This window comes from Pseudorca crassidens, chromosome 4, assembly GCF_039906515.1.
Source record: "Pseudorca crassidens isolate mPseCra1 chromosome 4, mPseCra1.hap1, whole genome shotgun sequence".
NCBI lineage: Eukaryota > Metazoa > Chordata > Mammalia > Artiodactyla > Delphinidae > Pseudorca > Pseudorca crassidens.
In genome coordinates, this window is record NC_090299.1 from 33,102,809 (window position 1) to 33,130,384 (window position 27,576).

Genomic DNA, 27,576 nt, shown 5'->3' on the forward strand with positions numbered 1-27,576 from the left:
TCAAACAACCTCATAGGCTACTTTAATGTTAGGTTTTTCCCTTTCACTTTACAAATTTTTTTATATGTTAGCTACATATTCATGTGGTAAGGCACAAGGAGAAACTATGAATATGAAAGAAATATCAGACTTTGGAATGATGTAAACATAAACACACAAACAGCCAAACAGATTGGAAGATTCAAAAATATAGTAAAAGCAAGAAATCCACACTGGGCTATTAGCATCTCTAATGCTAAATCACTGAGTAACTTAAAAAAAAAAAATTTCAATATACGTTAACAGTAACATCCAGATAATAACTGATTCAAGTGCTGAAATATCTGTTAACTCTAAACTGATTCAAGTGCTGAAATATTTATCTGTTAATTCTATAAGATAAGGGAATGAAAGCTCTCATAGAAATAAAAGAACTATAAGCCTTTTCTAATGAAATAGCCCATATGAATTCACAGCAAGCAACAATCAACAAAAATGCTGACAGTATTAGAGATTCAGGCACATCTACTGTTTGATCCTTCTACAAACTCTGTATAACCTTAAGCAAGTAACTTAAGTATTATTGGGTCTCAGTTTCCAAATTTGTAAAATAGTGGGTTAAAGTAGATGATTTCTTCCAGTTCTAAACATCTGACTCTACAATTTATATCAAAAAATAAGACTTAAAATGTATTCATCTTAAATATTTAAATAAAAAGGAAGGCAAATTTTAATCTGAAAGGGTAAACCAAGATTTTTGGTTTTTTTCTTCAATGTGTGCTGAATCTTAAAAGAAAAAGTTTGCTTCTATTTTCATTCCATTCCAATTTGGTGAAATAGAATTTCAGGTTTGTCAGGTATACACATGACGGCCTACCCAAAAGCATGAGGTTTGACGAAGTGTTCTGATACCCTGGTAAGTAGAGTGGTGATCGTGTGCTCCTAGAACCAAAAGCTATTATGCTGCTTTGAGAAATGACTGAGACTGGGATTTTCCCAAAACCTGCTTTACCAAAAAAAGTTCTCAGAGCACAGACCATCATGATCTTCAATCTACCAAGGTTCAAGACATACACATGGATTCAAAGTCACACATACTTGTTAAACAACCCCATGTTTTTTAGATTAGTATACTTTTTATTAGGAGTTGGGAGCTGAGTTTCATGGGAATTACCCATGCTTTCATCCATTTTTAAAAATCTTATCATTCCAATGTTAAAATTCTTCGTGTCTTAATATATCATCAAACACAGTTAACATAGGATTAAAAAAACAGGCCTAATAATCATATCAGCCTTGCTATTCCATTAAAACTCATTTGTTTTCATAAATACATCTCCAAATAAATTTTGACTTTTAAACCTAATTCTACTTGTTATCCTAATTTACTTCTGCTTTTCCTTACTCTAGGCAAATGAACATCCTCTGTAAATACAGTTTTTTAATTTCTAACTGTTTTTCCTCTTATGAGGTCTTCAACTTTTATGAAAGAAATATTTATTCTACATCTGCCAAGCATCCTTTCTTTACTGCTTCAAAGACCTATTTGAAGAAATGTTCTCATGCATTATGAAGTTTCATCCGTCTCAGGAGCATTTTACTACAGAAAAGTAGCAATATGAAATGAACTTTCCTCTTAGATTATTAAAATAAATATGAATTTCTACTTAGAGTTTTCCTCTAAATCCTCAAGTCTAGTAAAAGCATATGCAAGTATATTACTAGACCGACTTAGAGAATTATGCATTTCCCCCTCCCTCTTCATCTTTCTGTGTTGCATTCTGAGATAATCTACAGCTTAAATGATTTTGTAGCACATTAACTGGTTCTCTATTCTTATGACACTTCTGCTATGGAGGTATCAAAATTAGTATTTCACTTAGGGTAAAATCTCTCTGGTGTTTTATGAAATTTGAGTGTTCATGGGAACGGAATAGTTAGACAGTTGTGCCATCTTGAGTCGATCTCAATAAACTCAATAATATCACTAATAATGATCATCTAATGTAAAGTCTTACAAGTCATTTACAGGATTGACTTTAAATTTAAACATTCCAAGCATAGCTTTGAGAACAATGATTCCCAAACTACTTTAAATAATGACTAACAAATACTTACCAGGGAAAGCATCAAAGGTAATTCTGTCTCCAGGAACAGACCCATTAGGAGGTGCCAAGATTTCAACTTTGTCTGGTGAACTAGCACACATCACCATTGCCTGAGATACTACTCCCCTCATCTTTGCAGGTTTCAGGTTACAAAGTAAAATCACCATCCGATTTTGCATCTGTGTGAAATATAAATTGGTGATTAAAGATGTCTAGAGATTTAGAATAATCTTATCTAGAATACATTAAGGTACACCTAATATGCTAAATATCAAATGTCCTATTTTTGTGGCTGTTTTTATCCGTATCTGTGTCCAAAATCTTTTATGTTGTTAAGAAGTCTTATATCAACATGAAAAAAAAATTCTACAAATTGACAATGCATTAGAGATCAAACAGCAGAGGCAATAATAGGCATTAGAGATCAAACAGCAGAGGCAATAATATTTCACTTAAATATAAATAAAGAAATGGCTGAGTGAAACAGATTTGGTTTTGAATTTAATCTGCCATGTACTAGCAATGAGGCTGTATAAAGTTGATCTCCCTGTTTCCTCACAAAAGGAGGGAAATGATATTAAAGACTTGTCACAAGGATTAAATCACAACATGTAAATAAGTATTTAGCTTATCATTAGCACTAAAATAAATGCACATTTTTTCTCCTATATGTTTGATCATTTCCAATACTATGCAAGGTTCATTTCCTAAGTTAAAAAATACTGATCATTTAACAATTCAAGCATTGTGCACACTACAATGAACAATTATGGCTATTTCTATAATTTGTTAAAGAAGTACATAAAAATTTCTGTAAACTTCAAATTTACTACCAAATTCTATGATTAAAAAAAATTAGCCTAAGGCTCAAATTTAAAAGGCCCCCATTTTGGAGGTCTTCATGAATTCTTATTGTCTTCAAACAAATAACTGTAAAATGCCACATATATGGGAACTTCAAAAGAAAAGTTATAGTAAATATGTATAAGAAAAACAACAGGGTTAGCTAGATGCAATCTGTTAAGAATCAGATGAGAGCTGTGGACCTTTACCTTAGAAAAATAAACAAATGCACAAAATTTGGTATGCAGTTTTGGGGAGCTAAGTGCTATTACTTTATAGACTGCTTACTAGTACTGACTTGTTGGGTTAGATACAGATGTGTACATAAATAGCTTTGCTTATGGCTGTGAATGATAGCTTCTGGAAGAGAAGAAAAAGTCTGTAACTTATGAGAACAAAAACGTTGAAGCCCCAAGGAGGAGGAGTTTTTCCAATTTGAGCTGGCTCAAGATCAGTTGGTTCTTTTCTCCAGGGCTCCTTATGAACCTAACTTCATAAGTAGTTATAAAGGAGCCCTGGTCCTATACAAAACGGATGTTAAAAAGAAAAAGCACACACATGTGCCAAGTCTATCTTTTTTTCACAGATAAGAGAAATTTCTTCACTGATCTCCTTAATTCCATCTTTCTCCCCTCCACAAAGCAACCGGATGATACTACTAATATGTGACACAGAGCATATTACCCCTTAGCTCAAAAATCCTCCAATGGCTTTCATCTCACTCAGAATAAAAGCCCACGTTTTTACAATGATCTCTAATACCCTATATCATTTGGCATCTTCATCTCTGATTTCATCTCCCATGACATTTCCCCTTATTTAGTCTGCTACAGTGACACTGGCCTCCTGCTGTTCTTTGAACATCCCAGGAATACTTCTGACTCAGGGCTGCCTGAAAATGCTCTCCCACCAGACAGAATGACTTGCTTTCTTCATTTTCTTAGACCTTTACTTAAATATCACTTTCTTTGGTCTTCCATGGCCACTTTATATAAATGACAATATCTTCCTAGTCTCAATACTTCCTAGATTCTTTCCCTACTTCATTTTTCTCCTGATATTTATCACCATTTAACACACTATATATTATGATTTTCTGACTCCCTCATAGGGATATAAGTTTCACAAAGGCAGGGCTTTTTGTTTTTTTAAGCAAATCTATCTATCTATCTATCTATCTATCTATCTATCTATCTATCTATCTTTCTATTTTAATTCACTTGCTTAGAATAGTTCCTGGCACAGTATAGGTGCTCAATAAATATTAGCATCTAGAAATAGGAATGAATAAATGTAGGAATTTATGCAAGTTCACAAAGCCAATAAGCAACAAAGTTGGCAAAGGACTGAGAGGCAGAACTATTTTAATGTTGAAGTCTATGGTCTTTGCAATATCTCAAGCCCTATGGGGCAGAGGAGATAGGTAAATGATGCAAATTACTACAGAAGATGTCTAGAAAGAGCAAATTGAAAACTATTACTGTCTTTGATTCATTCCATGGTCATTGGAAATATAGATACATTTAAATATCTAAATAATAAAATACAAAACATCAATTTCTTTTTGCGGTACGCAGGCCTCTCACTGTTGTGGCCTCTCCCGTTGCGGAGCACAGGCTCCAGACACGCAGGCTCAGCGGCCATGGCTCACGGGCCCAGCCGCTCCGCAGCATGTGGGATCTTCCCAGACTGGGGCACGAACCTGTGTCCCCTGCATCGGCAGGCGGACTCTCAACCACTGTGCCACCAGGGAAGCCCCAAAACATCAAATTTTTAATGAATAAAGGAATACCATTAAAAATTGCAAGTTCAATCTTCATGATCCCCTCTCCTCTTTCGTCTTCAGGTATGAAAATATTTCTTGAGTTATAAAGAAATAAAACTTGCTTTCTTAATTTTAGATTGGTACTTTCTGAATTATATAACAATGATTTTAAAAATCAAGGAATAAAATTCCATGATGGAACAATGTTGTTAAATACCAAACTAAAAACATTTTTAAAAATTGAGAAAAAAAACCCATATCATTTCTTCTTTCTATGTTCCTGAATTTGATCGTAATTTACAGATGTTTTGCAAGTTTTTGCTAGTTTTATGCACTTTTTGGTGGAATTCATTACATTCAAACCAATCAACTGAATTAATCAATACCGGCTCATGTTGTGCAGTATGATACAAAAATTAAATGAAAAAACATTAAGAAAGAGGGAATGAAGGTGAAATGTATATGTAGAAATAATTTTAGCTATACAGATTACCTGTTCAAGAGGAACATGATTCACCAGGCCACTGACAACTGTTCTTAAGGCTGTTTCTCCAACATCTACCTCTTCTACATACAAAGAATCTGCATCAGGGTGTTTTCTGGCAGTGATGATACAACCAATTCGAAGATCCAGACGGGATACATCAATAGGCTTAGAGTCAGCACTTCCTCCTGCTGGTTGTTGTTTTTTCTCCTTTTTCTCTCCTAAAAATATTTATAAATGGATAAACATCAGAAGTAAAAATACACTATGAGGGCTTCCCCGGTGGCGCAGTGGTTGAGAGTCCGCCTGCCGATGAGGTACCGTGTACCGAAAAAAAAAACCCAAAAAACCAAACGAACAAAAAAAACACTATGAAAATCTCTATAGCATTGATGCTGTTGAGCTTAAAAGAAAAAAAAAAAATGAGTGTTTATCTCCTATCTTCATTTAAATAACAAAGGAAAGAATTACTCATGTCACAATATTTGAACCCTTTTTAAGCAATTTCTCTGTTGAATTAACTGTCTATATCTCTAGTTAAAGACACAGAGTAGATGTTGGTAATCTATAGCTCAAGGGCAAATCCAGCCCACTACCTGTCAAAAAGTTTTATTAGAACAAAATCATGTTCATTAATTTACATGTTGTCTATGGATACTTTGGTACTACGGCAGAGTGTAGTAGTTGTAACAGAGACTTTATGGCCAGCAAATAACCTTTTAAAGAGAAAATTTGCCTTTCCCTGAAACAGAAGTGTAGAAAATCCTTTAAGATTTAAGATTTACTGTGACTCTAGAGAGTCACATTTTATTCTGATTATGTTTATAAAATTCTACTTTTATTTATATGCTGATAATATAACTCTTATTAGCATAAGATTACTTTAGCCATTGAGTCAAAATGCAACCTGTATAGAGTTCATATTCCTAAAGTTTACATTTAGCCTCTCTGGCAGAAAAAAAATGTAAAACAAAACAAAAACTTATTTACCTCCCAATCTTAAGAGATAAGTTATTATGGCTTGAAACACTGTTTTGTTTGTTTTTTGTTTGTTTGTTTTTTGTAGTACGGGCCTCTCACTGTTGTGGCCTTTCCCGTTGCGGAGCACAGGCTCCGGACGCGCAGGCTCAGCGGCCATGGCTCACGGGCCCAGCCGCTCTGCGGCATGTGGGATCTTCCTGGACCGGGTCACAAACCCATGTCCCCTGCATCGGCAGGCGGACTCTCAACCACTGCGCCACCAGGGAAGCCCGAAAACATTGTTTCTTAACTATTTCTTTGTTTTATCTTTGAACAAATATTTACTCAGATCTACGGCACTGAAAAAAGTAAGATGAGTGGCACATGCTAGCTAAGCACTAAAAATCTCTTTTAAGAAAGACAGATGTATACAGTGAACATGTGATAAATATTACATACACAAAGAAATATAGAAGCACAGAGAAGAATAATTCTGCCTGGAGTAGGAATAGATGATTTTGTGTAAAAAGCATTCACAATTTACACAAAGATAGTCTATAAAAAAGAAGGTAGAGCTAGTTTAAAATAATGGACAATTTTTACTTTCATTAGCAAATTTTTAAAAAATACTATTTTCCATGTAACATATTAGCAAAGATTTTTTTAAAGAGTAAAAGCCCAAATGATATAGAAATATATATATAAAATTACTACAAAAATCTTAACAGTAGTTATCTTTGAGTGATAAACTATACATTTATTTTAAAATACTACATACATACTACTATAACAGCATAATATAGCTATTTTCATATACATTTTTAAACTTTACTCTCTAGGCATTTGAAATACCTTTATCAGGAATCCACATTCCAGAGGTGATTGCAAATATCAAAATCTATACCAAGAACTTTGTTAGTCATCTTAAGGGATTTTAGAAATGTTTCATTAACAAATGAGTGATGCTTATAAGTGGCAGTATAGAAAGACTGTATGGGTGCCACAACCCTTGTGTGAGCAGAATTTTGGAATCTGGCAATCTTAGCAGCCAAACACCAATGGAACAGGCTTCTAATCCAGCACTGTCCAATATAGTAGTTGCCAACCCTACAGAGCTATTAACATTTAAATTTAAAATAATTAAAAATTCAGTTCTTTAGTCATACTAGACACATTTCAAATAGCTGCATGTGGTTATTGTCTACTGTGTTGGATAATGCAGCTATACAGAACAGGAAGTTCTATTGAACAGAGGCATTCTAGACCTAGATCTCCATTTGGTTTTGTGTGCTCCCTCCTCCTCCAAAGGAAGACTTTGTTGTCTCATTTGACTAGAAGGTTGGCTGACCCTGCAGCCACTGTAACGCATCCTCTTTGAGGATGGACTTCACCAAACTTATAAGAACAGGCTGCATGACTGTTCTGTGCCTACTTAATAAAATTCATAAAGTGAAAGAATTAGTCTGAACTGCTTTCTTTGTAACCATACCACCTAGTGGTGAAGTTATGTAGGAGAGGATGTACAGCCACTAACTACTTCTAACAGAGGCTATTGATGCTTACTAAAAGAACTCAGAAGTGCTAAAACGGCTTAGGTTAGCTCACAGATCCCTGAGCCATTTTATATTTTCCAAAAAAATTTTAACTAAGTTTAAATACTATGAGAGGCATGTATAATGAATTATAAAAGCACATTTTTAGACATACCTGGGGAAATGAAGTCCAGAAAGGAATAAAGGAAAGTTAAATAAAAAAAGGAGTCAGATTTATGATTAGAAAAATAGCTTTAGCAGCAATGGAAGGACAGACTAGAAAAAATGAGGCTTGAACATTAATTTAGATGAGATCATGAGAACCTGAACTACCTGGTAGCACCTAACAAAACGGAGGAACAGAGCTGCGCTCCAGATACGTTGTGGTGGTAGGAATTACAGGCATACCTGATTTTATTGTGCTTCCCTTTACTGCACTTTGCAGATACTGCATTATTTACAAATTGAAGGTTTGTGGCAACCCTGCATCAAGCGTCTCTTGGCCCCATTCTTCCAACAGTATTTGCTCACTTCGTGTCTTTGTGTCACATTTTGGTAATCCTCACAGTATTTCAAACTTTTTCCTTATTACTATATTTGTTATGGTGATCTGTGGCTGTGATCTTTGATGTCACTACTGTAATTGTTTGGGGGTACCACAAGCCATGTCCATATAAAATGCTGAACTTAATAAATGTTGTGTGTGTTCTGACTGTCCACCAACAAGCCAACCCGTCTCTCTCCCTCTCCTCGGGCCTCCCTACTCCCTGAAACACAATATTGAAATTAAGCCAATTAATTACCCTACAATGGTCTCTAAGTGTACAAGTGAAAGGAATAGTCACACATTCTTCACGTTCAAAAGATAGAAATGAGTAAGCTTAGTGAGGAAGGCATGTCAAAACCCAAGATAGGCCCAAAGCTGGATCTCTTCTGCCAAACAGCCAAGTTGTGAATGCAAAGAAGTTGAAGAAAACTAAAAGTGCTACTCCAGTGAAGACATGAATGATAAGAAAGCAAAACAGCCTTATTGTTAATACGGAGAAGTTTTAGTGGCCTGGATAGAAGAGCACACCAGCCATAACATTCCCTTAAGCCAAAGCCTAACCCAGAGCAAAGCCCTCTCTTCAATTCTGTAAAGGCTGAGAGAGATGAGAAATCTGCAAAAAGAAAAGTTTAAAGCTAGCAGTGCTTAGTTCATCAGCTTTAAGGAGAGAAGTTATCTCCATAACATAAAAATTCAAGGTGAAGCAGCAAGTGCTGATGTAGAAGCTACAGCAAGTTATCCAGAAGATCTAGCTAAGATAATTAATGAAGTGGCCACACTAGACAACAAATTTTCAATGCAGATGAAACAGCCTTCTATTTGTAGGAAGATGCCATCTAGGACTTTCACAGCAAGAGAGGAGAAGTCAATGCCTGGCTTCAAAGGACAAGCTGACTCCCTTGTTAGGGGCCAATGTAGCTGGTGACTTGAAGTTGAAGCCAATGCTCACTTACCATTCTGAAAATCCTAGGGCCTTTAAGAATGATGCTAAATCTATTCTGTTTGTGCTCTATAAATGGAACAACAAAGCCTGGATGACAGTGTGTCTGTTTACAACATGGTTTACAAAATATTTTAAGCCCACTGTTGTGACTTTCAGCTCACAAGAATGATTCCTTGCAAGATGTTACTGCTCACTGACAATGCACCTGGTCACCCAAGAGCTCTCATAAAGATGTACAATGAGATTAAGGTTGTTTTCACACCTGTTAACACAACATCCATGCTATATGGATAGCCCATAGCCCATGGATCAAGAAGTTTGACTTGCAAGTCTTATTCTTTAAGAAATATATTTTTTAAAGCTATAGCTGCCATACATAGTGATTCCTCTGATGGATTTAAGCAAACTAAATTGAAAACCTTCTGGAAAGGACTCACCATTCTAGATGCCATTAAGAATATTTGTGATTCATGGAAAGAGGTCAAATATCAACAGTAACAGGAGTCTGGAAGAAGCTGATTCTAATCCTCATATATAACTTGTGGGGTTCAAGATTTCAGTGGAGGAAGGAACTGCAGATGTGGTGGAAATAGAAAGAGAATTAGAAGTGGAGCTTGAAGATGTGACTAAATTGCTGCAATCTCATGATAAAATTTTAATGGATAAGGAGTTGCTTCTAATGGATGAGAAAAGAAAGTGGTTTCTTGATATGAAATCAACTCCTGGTGAAGATGCTGTGAAGACTGTTGAGGATAACAAAGGATTTAGAATATTACATAAACTTAGTTGATAAAGCAATGGCAAGGTTTGAGAAGACTGACTCCAATTTGGAAAGAAATTCTACTGTGGGTAAAATGCTATCAAACAGCATGTGTGCTACAGAGAAATAGTTTGTGAGAGAAAAATTCAATCAGTACAGCAAACTTCACTGTTGTCTTATTTTAAGAAACTGCCACAGGCCCCCACCCTTCAGAAATCATGAGCCTGATCAGTTAGCAGCCCTCAACATTGAGAAAAGACTCTCCCCAAGCAAAAAGATGATGACTTGCTGAAGGTTCAGATGATGGTTAGCATGTGTTAGCAATAAAGTATTTTTAACTAAGTTATATACACTATTTTTTTTAGACACACTGCTATTGAACATTTAACAGACTACAGTATAGTATAAACATAACTTTCATATGTACTAGGAAACCAAAAAATTCTTGTGACTTGCTTTCTTGTGATATTTGCTTTATTGCAGTGGCCTGGAACTGAACCTGCAATATCTCTGAGGTATGCTTGTATAGGTTTTGGTAGCCAATTAAATATGAAATTGAGGGACAGGGACAAGTTAAGCTTGACTCTAAGATTTCTACTCTAGTTGCCTAAGTGGACTGTGATATACTTTGCACTTCAGATCTTAATGGGTTCCTAAAACTTCAACACCCCCATGCTAGTTCAGAAATTCTGGTTTGACTGGAATATCCCTTTCCTATCTTCACAACTGGTTCTAAGCTAACTTTCTACCTGTGATTTCTCTGAAACTATCCCCTATATATACACCTAAATTCAGTCATACCAAACTACACATGGGCCTCTATACTTAATCTCTCCTTTTTTTTAGTTATGCTGGTCCCTCTACCTCAAATGCCACACTCTTATCCTGTCATCCTTTAGAACCCAGGTTCCATTATCCTATTGTTCCTAACTTTAGTTCATAAAAGTCTGAACTTTCTTCTTGACACCATTATTATCAAAAATGCTGACATGTGATAAACGAGTCAAGTGCCAAATAACTTCAACTGTTCAAAAATACCTTTCTTTTCAATTTTCTCTTTCATCTTTTCTTCTTCTCCTCCTCCTCCTTTTATCTGCTCTTTGGCACCAGAAGATATGGCTGTTATTGGTATAGACTGTATCACATTTTCAGAAACCGCAGAATCAGCTTGCAGTGGAATACCAGATGGGAATGGTATCTGTTTTACTGAGAGAGAAAATGAAAATAATGTCGTTTATATTAAACAACAAACAAATGGAAAACTGTGAATAACAAATATGAACTCTTTATTTTTTTTAATTGAAATATAGTTGTACAATATTATGTTACAGGTGTACAATATAGTGATTCATAATTATTAAACGTTATACTCCATTTATAGTTATTATAAAATATTGCTTATATTCCCCATAATGTACAATATATCCTTGTACAAACAATAGTTTGTACCTCTTAATCCCCAACTCCTATATTGCCCCTCCCCCTTCCCCTCTCCTGAGTGGTAACCACTGGTTTGTTTTCTAAATCTGTGTCAGCTTCTTTTTTATTATATTCACTAGGTTGTTATAATTTTTAGATTCCTCCTATAAGTGATACAGTATTTGCCTTTTTCTGTCTGACTTATTTCACTCAGCATAATACCCTCTGAGTCCACACATGTTGCTGCAAATGGCAAAATTTCATGCTTTTTTATAGCTGAGCAGTACTCCACTGTGTTTGTATGTATATACTACATCTTCTTTATCCATTCATCTGTTGATGGACATTTAAGTTGCTTCCATATCTTGGCAATCGTAAACAATGCTGCTATGAACATTGGGGTGCATGTATCTTTTTGAATTAGTGTTTTTGGTTTTTTGGATATATAACTAGGAGTGGAACTGCTGGGTCATATGGTAGAACATGAACTCTTCTTAAAAAGGAAATTCAGTGTGTATGATTATCAAGTCTCTACTATCTGAGACTGTAGAAAGGCTACCAAGAAATTAAGTTTATTTTAACCATAAAAGAATAAATGCATTATTCTCCTTCAATCACTAATGATTAAACTGAGAAAATTTTAGATGGCAACAATGTAAGCTAGTATTTATTATAAACTTACTATGTCCCAGACACTTTTCAAAATGCTTTATCTGAATTAACTCTTGTAATTCTCATAAATACCCTAAGCAATAAGTTTTATTCATATCCACGTTTACAGATGATCAAGCCGAGCCATACAGAAGTTAAGAAACTGGCCCATCACACACATAGTGAGTAAGGGAAGTAAGAATTTATACCCAGGTTGTCTATCTCCAGAGATTACATCCCCTCATGGTTTGGCAAGATGGCCATGTTTTTCACTCAGGTTTTCTCTTAAGTTGAACAATCAACTGAAAAGATGTTTTAGTAACAATCATCAGAAGTAATGGAGAGATAGCAGCATTATTTGCCCATAATTCTGTTTCAAAAAACATTTTAAAGAAGTAAAGAAAATTGCTCCAGCAATGTTAAAAACATACTCACTGCCTAGTGAACATGGAAGAATATAATCTTGTGAGGGATTTTGATGTGGCTTATATTCCAGCCAATATTCAAACCACTTTTCAGAGGTATTTTTAAGTTCTTTCAAGGCTTCTTTTAGTAATATGAAGCTCCATCTACCCCTATTTTATGTTTCAACAAGACAGAATTCAGTACTTTAATTCAAACTGTTTGTTTCAGCGCTTTATTAAGATCACAGCTTAAAAGTTTAATGTTTACAGGGAGATCTTCTAGAACTGGGAGAAATGAAAAGCAGTTTTACACTGCTAATATTTTACCGGTTTATTTAATTCTGCACATGTATTCCAAATCTCCTAATCTTGGAAAACATCAATTATTTTCAAGTGAAAATAATATTCTCTCCAGTTGATAGTTTTAAGCATACATTATTGGCTTTTTCCTCTTACTTTTATTTAGCTAGGGTAGAATGCATACTAGAGCATTCAGAATAACTTAGTGAGAGAATAAAGGTCAAAAGGGAGTAGTAAGACAGGGTTTCACTACACCTGGGCCTCCTTAATTCACCCAGGAAGGATTTTCTACAATATAATCAAATGTTTTTCCATGTGGTACTTTGAAATTATAATAGAACTATTCATACTATTAATGTCATTTTATAATAATGTGAATTTATCTAGAAACCTTTAAAATAATTCAATAAAAATTTTCATTTTCTTTTTCAACATAAATGTTGGAATGATAATTATATGCTGGCTTGGGTAACTTAAAAATAGTATTTGAGGGCTTCCCTGGTGGCGCAGTGGTTGAGAGTCCGCCTGCCGATGCAGGGGACACAGGTTCGTGCCCTGGTCTGGGAAGATCCCACATGCCGCAGAGCGGCTGGGCCCATGAGCCATGGCCGCTGAGCCTGCGCGTCCGGAGCCTGTGCTCCGCAACGGGAGAGGCCACAACAGTGAGAAGCCCGCGTACCGCAAAAAAAAAAAAAAAAAGTATTTGATTTCAGGCAAATGACTACACATCTCTAAGCTTCAATGTGTAAAACAAGGATATTTGTATATATGTAATTTTAAGGATAAAATATATAATGTATACGAAGCACTTGGCACATAGTGCCTGGCATAAAGCCAAACTTAGTAAATGTTAACTAAATATTATTATGGCTTATTTTCAACAACTATATAGTGACATAGTTGATGATGATCAAGGGAATAGTGATGATCAAGTTTAATAGGGAATAGTGATGATCACAGTACAGAGATTAGAAGTACAGCTTTCTGAACTCCAGCTTTGACACTTTTTGCATGATCTTAGGCAAGATCATTTATTTGCATTTTCTAAGTCTGTATTTTCTCTTCAGTATAAGAGGATAAACGCATGAGTGCGTGAGTAGCCAAGCATAAAACCTAACTTAATAAACAATATAATAATTATTATTATGAATAAAAACAACCTATCATTTCTGTAATTAATCACCTCCATTTTGAATTTCTGCCTTAATTAGCTCTTGTTTCAATTCTTCAATTTCTTTCTTCAATTTAGCATTTTCAACTCGAAGTTTCTTCTCTTCTCTCAAAGTTGCCTGCAAAACTGGGATCAAGAACAACCAGTTAAGATACAGCTGTTTTCTAAAAGGTTTCTTATGGATACTACTTAAAAAAAGCATAGCCAGTTTAAACAAAGCTAGTAACCAAAAGTTTGGCCAGTTTCTTTATATCAGTTTAGTATTTATTAAAATAACATGATATTTAAAAGAGAGAGAAAAACGGGGAAAAAATCTGTGGAATAATAACAACATAAAAGGTTTTGTTTATCAATCATTTTCCTAGCTTTTATAAACATTCTTATGAACCTGGCTCAGAGTGTCAGTAACAGGTTAACTGTAAGAAAGAGAGACAAATATTAGACATATTAAACTTTTAAAAAAGTCTAAGATCTAATAATGATACCAAACAATAAAAAAATTTCTCATTTCTTCTTTTTTAGTGATTACCTTGTAAAAGGAACTGAATAATCTTTTACTCCTAATGTCTCAAAAGTTAAGCTGGTCAAACATTTAATGAATGAAATAACTTCAAAGATTTGCTCAACACATAATATTCGAGGTCAGCAATAAGGTATACAAAAATATAAAAGAAAAACAGTGATTCTTGGTGGGGTTGCTACTGCTCGCTAGGTGGGATTTTGAAAATCTGTGGGAGTATTTTTTGTTGTCACAAATAATGGGAGTCATTACTGGCATTTGTTAGGCAGGGGTCAGGGATGCCAGATGTCCTGAAATATGCTAGATATTCCAGTAAAATGAAGAACCGTCTTACATTCTGCAGGATTTTGCAGCGGCCCATTGTACATTTGTATAAGTGAAAATCCTGTTAATTATTTGAGCCTAGATCCTAATTACTTTTTATATATAAACATTCTTAAACATTTTCATTATACTCTGAATTTTCTAGGAATCAAGTACCACGTAAATCAAGAGTAGACTGTACTTTGTTTTGTTCAAGAGCTTTACATAAAGAATCATTCATCATTCTGAGTAAATCAACAACATGACTGAAAGCTGCTTTTGGTATCTGAGTTGTCTATACAAAGGCACACTACTGTATCAATCTGTATTATACCTGTTGCATTTTTGGTGACATCATGTATGTGAACCATGTAGCATGTGACCCTCTCATATGTCAGGCAGTATAGTCCTGCCTAAGTATTTACTTACTGAAATACACATTTTTATTATTACTACTATTCAAAAATTACTTCTTTTTTAATTCTCTTCTATATTACATATATCTCTAATCTCTTCATCTTACTAATGAAAATATTAAGAATTTTTAAAAATAAGAAAAATCCTTTTAAAATTTTAAGAAAAACAATAACAATGTTTATAAAACATTATAAAAATAATTAAAACAGTATTTAAAATTAAGAAAAAAATTGATAATGGGAAAAATTTTTAGAGAATGAATGTAGAATTCTATAAGCCATTCAGTTTTATGTAGCAAAGAAAAGCATTTATTTCTATAAGTGATGGTAAACATTCTGGTATTTTCATAACATTAACATTGGCTATTGAGAAATAAAATATACTTAAACAAACAAAACAGAAAACAACCTAAATTTTAAAAGCAGAAATTCAGATTTGATATTTTTTGTATGCACCATAGCAATTTCCATGTAAAACTTAAGCACTGGAAAAAATGTAAAAATCATTTCAGAAAATACCCTAGCAGAGAGTAATGTGAAAGTATACATTTTCTTCTATACAAGGTTAGAGGAGATATTTGAGTTCATGTTTGACTCCACTCAATTTTATTCATTTTTAATCTCTAATTCTATACCAACTTATTTTAAGTATTTTCTTTTATCAGTCTTAAAATAATGTTGTTTTCTCTAAATATCACATATTCACTATACACCAATTCTAGCTTATCTTAATCCTATATTATTTCACTCATAATTGTAATATTAAAGGAATATAGAACTCATCATCAAGTTTGTGAAGTAATAATATATGTGGTAAACATATATATATTTTTTTGCTATGTCAATATATGAATTCATTTTAAGTTATCTCCCTAGAAAATTTAAATTTTCAAATTTCCTTACTTGCTTTCTCCTTAAGAAGAGCAACCTGCTGCTTAAGATATTCAATAATTTGATCTGCCTCGGCACCCTTCTGTTCCAGTCTCTTGAGAACGGCATCACTGGTTGCCATTTTTGCCAAGAAACAGCAGAAAATCCTAAGTGAAAAAATGGAAGTGATACATTATACTGTAGAATGAATAAATTTATTGTACAGGACACCATGAACAAGCAGTATGAGACGAAAAACATTTTCTACCATAACAGAACGATGTTAGAAAAATACTCTTCCTCTGAAGAGCAACAAACCAAACAAGAGGCAGAAATGTTAATAGATTAATTCCTCATTCTGTTTGGAAAAGAAAATCAATTTTTTCCTAAAAGCATGAAAACATGCTATTTAATCATATTTTAGGTTGGAAAGTTTTTTAAAAAAGCTTTAAAATACTACAGAATACTATGACATAAGATAGGAACACTAAGGGACAGACTAACAACAACCTTAACTAAGGGATAACTGAGTACCACACCTGAGTTGCAAAGTAAAGACAATTGCTGAATTCCTTCTTTGTATGTTTCTTTCATATATTGGATATTTCTACTGTTTATTTAATTATGCACAAACTTACAAGTAAGGAAGAACATGTAAACTAGAAAAGACAAATATTAAAAGAAAAAGGTCGACAAATAGGAAAACACCAATATTAAACACATACCTACTCAGAAATAATTATCAGTATATATATACTGTATCCTTTGTAAAAAAAATTGAATTAGAATTTTAACTTTATAATAATGCATAGAAATTAGAAAACAAGATATCAGTAAGCAGAAAGATGCATATATAAGCAAAATTCTGAGATTAATTCATCACGTTAAAGTTCTAACTGCCAAATGTTAAGACAAATAGTCACACTCAGAAAAGACACGGTTAATCATTAACAATACTATGAACTGCTCTTTGTCCCTAATTTAACATCAATTTATAATCCAAAGTATGCCACAAGCATTGCTGAAATAATTCTAATTTTAAATAAATGATGCACACTCAATAAACAGTGAAATTTTTTGATAAAAAATGGCTAGTAGTGGACAAGATTGCTTTAAATTTCAAATTATTAGGCAATAACCATCCTATATAAAGAACATTCTAAGATGTTTACTATTTTTATAAAAAGAAAACCAACCCCAAAACACTTTATGCTAAAGTTGACAATTTATGATATGGAAGCAATTTTAAAAACCCTATAAAAATAAAGTTGCTAGTAATGAAGAAAATATAAATGGGGGGTGGGTGGTTAACCTGGAAAAGTCACAGTAAACTCCTCATCGACTATTATTTAATAGTTTAGAAAATGCAGAGGAAAAAAGTTACAAAAATGAAAATGAATATATAACCTTTTAAATTCTGCCAATTTTTACCAAAAGTGAGTACAGAATACCCTGTTGCTCCTCAAATGTCTGCAAAGCCAGAATCTTAGAGAAAACAATGTTAGTAACAGAGAAATCTTAGTGGAAAACACATCCACACATGTAAGCCATGAAGTCTTAAAAGACAGAATAGAGAAGGATCCTACACAACCATTTTTAGTTTTTTAAGGAACCACCATATTGTTCTCCATAGTGGCTGTATCAATTTACATTCCCACCAACAGTGCAAGAGGGTTCCATTTTCTCCACACCCTCTCCAGCATTTGTTGTTTGTACATTTTCTGATGATGCCCATTCTAACTGGTGTGAGGTATTACCTCACTGTAGTTTTGATTCGTATTTCTCTAATAATTAGTGATGGTGAGCAGCTTTTCATGTGCTTCTTGGCTCTCTGTATGTCTTCTTTACAGAAATGCCTATTTAGGTCTTCTGCCCATTTTTGGATTGGGCTGTTTATTTCTTTAATATTGAGCTGCATGAGCTGTTTATATATTTTGGAGATTAATCCTTTGTCCATTGATTGGTTTGCAAATATTTTCTCCCATTCTGTGGGTTGTCTTTTCGTCTTGTTTATTGGTTTCCTTTGCTGTGCAAAAGCTTTGAAGTTTCATTAGGTCCCATTTGTTTATTTTTGTTTTTATTTCCATTACTCTAGGAGGTAGATCAAAAAAGATCTTGCTGTGATTCGTGTCAAAGAGTGTTCTTCCTATGTTTTCCTCTAAGAGTTTTATAGTGTCCAGGCTTACATTTAGGTTTCGAATCCATTTTGAGTTTATTTTTGTGTATGACGTTAGGGAGGGCTCTAATTTCATTCTTTTACATGTAGCTATCCAGTTTTCCCAGCACCACTTACTGAAGAGACTGTCTCTTCTCCATTGTATATCCTTGCCTCCTCTGTCATAGATTAGTTGACCATAGGTGCGAGGGTTTATCTCTAGGCTTTCTATCTTGCTCCATTGAACTATGTTTCTGTTTTTGTGCCAGTACCATATTGTCTTCATTACTGTAGCTTTGTAGTATAGTCTGAAGTCAGGGAGTCTGATTCCACCAGCTCCGTTTTTTTCCCCCAAGACTGCTTTGGCTATTTGGTGTCTTTTGTGTCTCCATACAAATTTTAAGATTTTTTGTTCTAGTTCCGTAAAAAATGCCATTGGTAATTTGATAGGGATAGCATTGAATCTGTAGATTGCTTTGGGTAGTATAGTCATTTTCACAATATTGATTCTTCCAATCCAAGAACATGGTATATCTCTCCATCTGCTGGTATCATCTTTAATTTCTTTCATCAGTGTCTTATAGTTTTCTCCATACAGGTCTTTTGTCTCCCTAGGTAGGTTTATTCCTAGGTATTTTATTCTTTTTGTTGCAATGGTAAATGGGAGTGTTTCCTTAATTTCTCATTCAGATATTTCATCATTAGTGTATAGGAATGCAAGGGATTTCTGTGCATTAATTTTGTATCCTGCAACTTTACCAAATTCATTGATTAGCTCTAGTAGTTTTCTGGTGGCATCCTTAGGATTCTCTATGTATGGTATCATGTCATCTGCAAACAGTGACAGTTTTACTTCTTCTCTTCCAGTTTGTATTACTTTTATTTCTTTTTCTTCTCTGATTGCCGTGGATAGTACTTCCAAGACTATGTTGAATAATAGTGGTGAGAGTGGACATCCTTGTCTTGTTCCTGATCTTAGAGGAAATGCTTTCAGTTTTTCACCATTGAGAATGATGTTTGCTGTGGGTTTGTCATATATGGCCTTTATTATGTTGAGGTAGCTTCCCTCTATGCCCACCTTCTGGAGAGTTTTTATACATCGGTGTTGAATTTTGTCAAAAGCTTTTTCTGCAGACCAATATCACTGATGAACATAGATGCAAAAATCCTCAACAAAATACTAGCAAACAGAATCCAACAGCACATTAAAAGGATCATACACCATGATCAAGTGGGGTTTATTCCAGGAATGCAAGGATTCTTCAATATACGCAAATCTATCAATGTGATAAACCATATTAACAAATTGAAGGAGAAAAACCATATGATCATCTCAATAGATGCAGAGAAAGCTTTTGACAAAATTCAACACCCATTTATGATAAAAACCCTGCAGAAAGTAGGCATAGAGGGAACTTTCCTCAACATAATAAAGGCCATATACGACAAGTCCACAGCAAACATCATCCTCAATGGTGAAAAACTGAAAGCATTTCCACTAAGATCAGGAACAAGACAAGGGTGCCCACTCTCACCACTCTTATTCAACATAGTTTTGGAAGTTTTAGCCACAGCAATCAGAGAAGAGAAGGAAATAAAAGGAATCCAAATCGGAAAAGAAGAAGTAAAGCTGTCACTGTTTGCAGATGACATGATCCTATACATAGAGAATCCTAAAGATGCTACCAGAAAACTACTAGAGCTAATCAATGAATTTGGTAAAGTGGCAGGATACAAAATTAATGCACAGAAATCTCTGGCATTCCTATATACTAATGATGAAAAATCTGAAAGTGAAATCAAGAAAACACTCCCATTTACCATTGCAACAAAAAGAATAAAATATCGAGGAATAAACCTACCTAAGGAGACAAAAGACCTGTATGCAGAAAATTATAAGACACTGATGAAAGAAATTAAAGATGATACAAATAGATGGAGACATATACCATGTTCTTGGATTGGAAGAATCAACATTGTGAAAATGACTCTACTACCCAAAGCAATCTATAGATTCAATGCAATCCCTATCAAACTACCACTGGCATTTTTCACAGAACTAGAACAAAAAATTTCGCAATTTGTATGGAAACACAAAAGACCCCGAACAGCCAAAGCAATCTTGAGAACAAAAAAAGGAACTGGAGGAATCAGGCTCCCTGACTTCAGACTATACTACAAAGCTACAGTTATCAAGACGGTATGGTACTGGCACAAAAACAGAAAGATAGATCAATGGAACAGGATAGAAAGCCCAGAGATAAACCCATGCACATATGGACACCTTTTCTTTGATAAAGGTGGCAGGAATGTACAGTGGAGAAAGGACAGCCTCTTCAATAAGTGGTGCTGGGAAAACTGGACAGGTACATGTAAAAGTATGAGATTAGATCACTCCCTAACACCATACACAAAAATAAGCTCAAAATGGATTAAAGACCTAAATATAAGGCCAGAAACTATCAAACTCTTAGAGGAAAACATAGGCAGAACACTCTATGACATAAATCACAGCAAGATTCTTTCTGACCCACCTCCTAGAGTAATGGAAATAAAAACAAAAATAAACAAATGGGACCTAATGAAACTTCAAAGCTTTTGCACAGCAAAGGAAACCATAATCAAGACCAAAAGACAACCCTCAGAATGGGAGAAAATATTTGCAAATGAAGCAACCGACAAAGGATTAATCTCCAAAATTTACAAGCAGCTCATGCAGCTCAATAACAAAAAAACAAACAACCCAATCCAAAAATGGGCAGAAGACCTAAATAGACATTTCTCCAAAGAAGATATACAGACTGCCAACAAACACATGAAAGAATGCTCAACATCATTAATCATTAGAGAAATACAAATCAAAACTACAATGAGATATCATCTCACACCAGTCAGAATGGCCATCATCAAAAAATCTAGAAACAATAAATGCTGGAGAGAGTGTGGAGAAAAGCGAACCCTCTTGCACTGCTGGTGGGAATGTGAATTGGTTCAGCCACTATGGAGAACAGTATGGAGGTTCCTTAAAAAACTACAAATAGAACTACCATATGACCCAGCAATCCCACTACTGGGCATATACCCTGAGAAACCGAAATTCAAAAAGAGTCATGTACCAAAATGTTCATTGCAGCTCTATTTACAATAGCCCAGAGATGGAAACAACCTAAGTGCCCGTCATCGGATGAATGGATAAAGAAGATGTGGCACATATATACAATGGAATATTACTCAGCCATAAAAAGAAACGAAATTGAGCTATTTGTAATGAGGTGGATAGACCTAGAGTCTGTCATACACAGTGAAGTAAGTCAGAAAGAAAAAGACAAATACCGTATGCTAACACATATATATGGAATTTAAGAAAAAAAAATGTCATGAAGAACCTAGGGGTAAGGCAGGAATAAAGACGCAGACCTCCTAGAGAACGGACTTGAGGTTATGGGGAGGGGGAAGGGTGAGCTGTGACGGGGCGAGAGAGAGTCATGGACATATACACACTAACAAACGTAGTAAGGTAGATAGCTAGTGGGAAGCAGCTGCATGGCACAGGGATATTGGCTCGGTGCTTTGTGACAGCCTGGAGGGGTGGGATAGGGAGGGTGGGAGGGAGGGAGACGCAAGAGGGAAGAGATATGGGAACATATGTATATGTATAACTGATTCACTTTGTTATAAAGCAGAAACTAACACACCATTGTAAAGCAATTATACCCCAATAAAGATGTTAAAAAAAAAAAAAAGCTTTTTCTGCATCTATTGAGATGATCATATGGTTTTTATTCTTCAGTTTGTTAATATGGTGTATCACATTGATTGATTTACATATTATGAAGAATCCTTGCATCCCTGGGATAAATCCCACTTGATCATGGTGTATGATCCTTTTAATGTGTTGTTGGATTCTGTTTGTTAGTATTTTGTTGAGGATTTTTGCATCTATATTCATCAGTGATATTGGTCTATAATTTTTGTGTAGTATCTTTGTCTGGTTTTGGTATCAGGGTGATGGTGGCCTCATAGAATGAGTTTGGGAGTGTTCCTTCCTCTGCAATTTTTGGAAGAGTTTGAGAAGGATGGGTGTTAGCTCTTCTGTAAATGTTTGATAGAATTCACCTGTCAAGCCATCTGGTCCTGGACTTTTGTTTGTTGGAATATTTTTAATCACAGTTTCAATTTCATTACTTGTGATTGGTCTGTTCATATTTTCTATTACTTCCTGGTTCAGTCTTGAAAGGTTACACCTTTCTAAGAATTTGTCCATTTCTTCCAGGTTGTCCATTTTATTGGCATAATGTTGCTTGTAGTAGTCTCTTAGGATGCTTTGTATTTCTGCGGTGTCTGTTGTAACTTCTCCTGTTTCATTTCTAATTTTATTGATTTGAGTCCTCTCCTTTTTCTTGATGAGTCTGGCTAATGGTTTATCAATTTTATTATCTCAAACAACCAGCTTTTAGTTTTATTGATCTTTGCCACTTTTTACCTTGTTTCTATTGCATTTATTTCTGCTCTGATCTTTATGATTTTTTTTCTTCTTCTAACCTTGGGTTTTGCTTGCTCTTCATTCTCTAGTTCCTCTAGGTGTAACGTTAGATTGTTTATTTGAGATATTTCTTGTTTCTTGAGGTAGACTTGTATAGCTATAAACTTCCGTTAGAACTGCTTTTGCTGCATCCATAGGTTTTGGATCGTCATGGGTTCATTGTTATTTGTCTCTAGGTATTTTTTGATTTCCTCTTTAATTTCTTCAGTGATCTCTTGGTTATTTAGTAATGTATTGTTTAGCCTCCATGTGTTTGTGTTTTTTATGTTGTTTGCCCTGTAATTCATTTCTAATCTCATAGCATTGTGGTCAGAAAAGATGCTTGATATGATTTCAATTTTCTTAAATTTACTGTGGCTTGATTTGTGACCCAAGATGTTATTTATCCTGGAGAATGTTCCATGTGCACTTGAGAAAAAAGTGTTATCTGCTGTTTTGGGTTGGAATGTTCTATAAATATCAATTAAATCTATCTGGTCTATTGTGTCATTTAAAGCTTGTGTTTCCTTATTTTCATTTTGGATGTTGTGTCCATTGCTGTAAGTGAGGTGTTAACGTCCCCCACTATTACTGTGTTACTGTCAATTTCCTCTTTTATAGCTGTTAGCAGTTGCCTTATGTATTGACCTGCTCCTATGTTGGGTGCTTATATAATTGTTATATCTTCTTGGATTGATCCCTTGATCATTATGTAGTGTCCTTCCTTGTCTCTTGTAACATTGTTTATTTTAAAGTCTATTTTATCTGATATGAGTATTGCTACTCCAGCTTTCTTTTGATTTCCATTTGCATGGAATATCTTTTTCCATCCCCTCACTTTCAGTCTGTATGTGTCCCTAGGTCTGAAGTGGGTCTCTTGTAGACAGCATATAGATGGGTCTTGTTTTTGTATCCATTCATCCAGTCTTTGTCTTTTGGTTGGGGCATTTAATCCATTTACATTCAAGGTTATTATCGATATGTATGCTCCTATTACCATTTTCTTAATTGTTTTGGGTTTGTTTTCGTGGGTCTTTTTCTTGTGTTTCTCACTGAGAGAAGTTTCTTAGCATTTGTTGTAAAGCTGGTTTGCGGTGCGGAATTCTCTTAGCTTTTGCTTGTCTGAAAAGCTTTTGACTTCTCCATCGAATGTGAATGGGATCCTTGCAGGGTAATCTTGGTTGTAGGTTTTTCTCTTTCATCACTTTAAGTACATCCTGCCAGTCCCTTTTGGCCTGCAGTTTCTGCTGAAAAATCAGCTGATAACCTTACAGGGATTCCTTTGTATGTTATTTTCTGTTTTTCCCTTGCTGCTTTTAATATTTTTTCTTTGAATTTAATTTCTTTTAGTTTGATTAATATGTGTCTTGGTGTGTTTTTCCTAGGGTTTATCCTGTATGGGACTCTCTGTGCTTCCTGGAATTGGGTGACTATTTCCTTTCCCATCTTAGGGAAGTTTTCAACTATAATCTCTTCAAATATTACACCCTTTATTTTTCTCTTCTTCTTCTGCGACCCCTATAATTCGAATGTGGTGTTGTCCCAGAGGTCTCTGAGATTGTCTTCAATTCTTTGCATTTTTTTTCTTTATTCTGCCCCTCAGCAGTTATTTCCACCATTTTGTCTTCCAGCTCACTTATTCGTTATTCTGCCTCAGTTTTTCTGATATTGATTCCTTCTAGTGTATTTTTCATTTCAGTTATTGTGTTCTTTCTGTTTGCTCTTTAGTTGTTCTAGATCTTTGTTAAACATTTCTTGTGTTTTCTCAATCCGTGCCTCCATTCTATTTCCAAGATTCTGGATCTTCTTTACTATTATTACTCTGAATTCTTTTCCAGGTAGATTGCCTGTTTCCTCTTCATTTATTTCATTTTCTGTAGGTTTTTACCTTGCTCCTTCATCTGTGACATATTTTTTGTCATCTCATCTTTTTTGTTGTTGTTTAATAAGTGGGATTATGTTCCTGTTTTACTGGTTGTTTGGCCTGAGACTTTTAATAGTGGGGTTTTTAGGCTATTGGGCAGAGCTGGGTCTTGGTGCTGAGATGAGGAATTCTGTGAGACCTCACTCTGACGAATATTCCCTGGGGTCTGAGGTTCTGTTAGTCCAGTGGTTTGGACTCAGAGCTCCCACCTCAGGAGCTTGAGCCCAACCCCGGGCTCATGAACCAAGATCCTGCAAGCTGCCTGGTGTGGCAGAAAAAAAGAAACAAAAAACACAATAACAAAGTAAAAAATAAAATCAGACTAGGAAACTAACAGATATGTTAGGAAGAATATAAAATAAAATGTAGATGAATCAAGAACTGGAAGGTTTATCAGTATCACAATACTAAAAAAGAGGAGGGAAAAGAAAAAAAAGAAATACAGGGGGCAAAGGCCTTGGCTGTGGACTGTGGGACCTATGCAAGGGTGAGGTTTGGGTGGTAGGCGGGGCCAATTCTCAGGACCCACAGGGCTGGAAAAGGCTCTGGGGGCTGTGGGGGTTGGGCTTAGGCTCAAGGAACAGAAGGGGCCCAGATGTGCCCCCCGAACCCTGGTCTCAAGAGGGCAGGGGACCTCACCTCGGAGCCCAGCAGGATTCATGGGCTCGAGTGAGTGGGGACGGTGCCCTCCTCTCCTCTCCTGCTCCTCCAGTCTGGGAGGGCCCCCCCCACCTGCCTCTCCTGTTCTCCCCTAAGCCTCCTTCCTATGCCCCCAAGGACCCACATGACCTGGAGGGGGCTTTGGAGGGCAGGGGATCACCCTGGGAGCTCAGCAGGCTCCCCAGGCTCAAGTGGGCACGGCAATTGCCCTCTGCTCCTCTCCCACTCATCCTGGATGGCCCCTCCCGCCTGCCTCTCCTGATCTCCCTAGCCTCCCTCCTATGCCCCCAAGGACCCACGCGGCCTAGATGGGGGTTTGGTGGGCAGGGGCTGGCCTGGGAGCTCAGCAGGCTCCCCATGCCAGAGTGGATGGGGTAATCGCCCTCCACTCCTCCCAGAGGGCCCCTCCCACCTGCCTCTCCTGATCTCTCCAGCCTCAGGGGTGCCGATTCTGTCTGGCCTCCAGTTCTCCTCCCCTCTCAGTCCCCCTACATCCTACTGGTTCACTTTGGGGTTCCTCCCATCTTCTTGGGCATCAGAGGTCCCCACCAGCGGCTGGCAGGCACCCTAGTTGTGGGGAGACGCTAACTCCGTGTCTTCCCACATAGCCATCTTGACTCTGCCTCTGGATTAATTTCTAATCAGGTCTATGTGTTGACAAACCTGTTCTCAAATATTAAGAACTATTTATTGATTTTAGAATTAGAAGCTCTGGAAACAGGTTTTCTAGTACTTGTTGATTAACTGTCATTTAAACTTTTCAAAAATACAAGTAGGATGCATAAGTTTATGTCAATGTTTTCTAGTAGTATGCAGATAATGATTGCTACCACAGGTAGGAGAGCATAGTTTTTTTTGAAAAAAGCATTTACAGCCAACAAATCTTGGTTGAATCATACTACCAGCTGTGTGACAAACTTGGTAAAGGTACTTAACTTCTTTATGCTTCATGTTCTTAATTTATAAAATGAGGATACTTTCACCTGATTTCACCTACTTCCTCAGCATCTCCTTTTTCTTATCCCTTTAATGCTGATGTTCTCAATGGTTTGATCCTGAACTCTAGTCTCTTCTAGGGATTATAAATGGTCACCAAACAGATCAGTATTTGAAACAACTGAATGTGAATGCCTTTAAGCAAGGCAAAACAGACTTCACCCACCATTCCCTGTTTGCCATTTATGTTACTAGCCAGGTCCCTATAAATAACACATTCATGACCCAAATTTTACTTATGGTCCCTGATTTTGAGTATGCGCCAGATTTATAGTAGGAAGCAAGATTAAACATGTTCCTTGTACTCACTACACTTTAGACAAATGGGAGACACACAGAAAACTGGAGAAAAATTTTTAAAAGAGGTTATGTTTAGGGCAACACTGTTAGCTTAACAACATCATTGCTTAAAGCTCAGAAAAATGTTTTGCCATTCAATCCAGCGCTCATTTCACTACTCTGTGCCAACTGCTCCAGTGATTTTCAATTTTACATTGAGTACCTGCTGGATTTCAAAACTTCAGAAGTTTCCTTAGTCTCCTCCGAACTTTTTTTTTGGTGGAGGGGTATGCAGGCCTCTCACTGTTGTGGCCTCTCCCATTGTGGAGAACAGGCTCCAGACGCACAGGCGCAGCGGCCATGGCTCATGGGCCCAGTTGCTCCGCGGCATGTGGGATCTTCCCGAACCGGGGCACAAACCCGTGTCCCCTGCATCGGCAGGCGGACTCTCAACCACTGTGCCACCAGGGAACCCCGTCCTCCGAACTTTTAATATGCTAACACGTAAAGGGTTTCTCACAGATGATAAAGTTAATAATAATAGGTAACATTTGAAGAGCATTTATTGTGGGCTGGCTAAATGCTTTACACAGATCATCTACAAATACAGTAATTATCTCCATTATACAGAGAAGAAAACTTGACTTAAAATTAATTTGCCAATTAATGTGGCTAGTTAGTAAATGATTGAAACTTAGGTCTGTCTGATTCTGGAGTTATTTCTTTTAATGCCCAAGCTATAATTTCTGTAAAGGGTATACTTATGAAGCATTTCCCAAAGTATTTAGCCATGGAATACTAAGCAAGGAACACCTAATTAACATTTATTTGAACTAGTATTTTCTAAAACAGTTTGGGAATTCTGGCTTAGTCTGCATCAAAATTTTAAAAAAAAGATTATGTGATTAAAATAGATATAATATTTAATCGCATGCACAGTAATTACAAATCTAAAACATTGACAGGAAAACAGTACACTGAGTATGTTAACTGTAGTTGGATAGTAAGAGTCAAGACTTTTTTTTCTTTTTCCTACACTAAATTTAAAAAAATAAACATTTTTTA

At 35.8% G+C, this 27,576-nt stretch overlaps 1 protein-coding gene across 6 annotated transcripts in view; it reads right to left on the bottom strand.

Moving 5' to 3' along the window:
* The window catches only part of AIMP1 (aminoacyl tRNA synthetase complex interacting multifunctional protein 1), a 168,287-nt gene that overhangs the window by 136,292 nt on the left and 4,419 nt on the right, over positions 1-27,576 (bottom strand). For all 6 annotated transcript variants that reach the window (XM_067735398.1, XM_067735399.1, XM_067735402.1 and 3 more), the window contains exons 2-6: positions 16,009-16,142; positions 13,879-13,992; positions 10,960-11,127; positions 5,189-5,400; positions 2,098-2,266 (exon numbers count right to left, since the gene is read on the bottom strand). In XM_067735398.1, the coding sequence (XP_067591499.1) occupies positions 2,098-2,266; positions 5,189-5,400; positions 10,960-11,127; positions 13,879-13,992; positions 16,009-16,142 (797 nt within the window). The remainder of the gene's footprint in view (positions 1-2,097; positions 2,267-5,188; positions 5,401-10,959; positions 11,128-13,878; positions 13,993-16,008; positions 16,143-27,576) is intronic.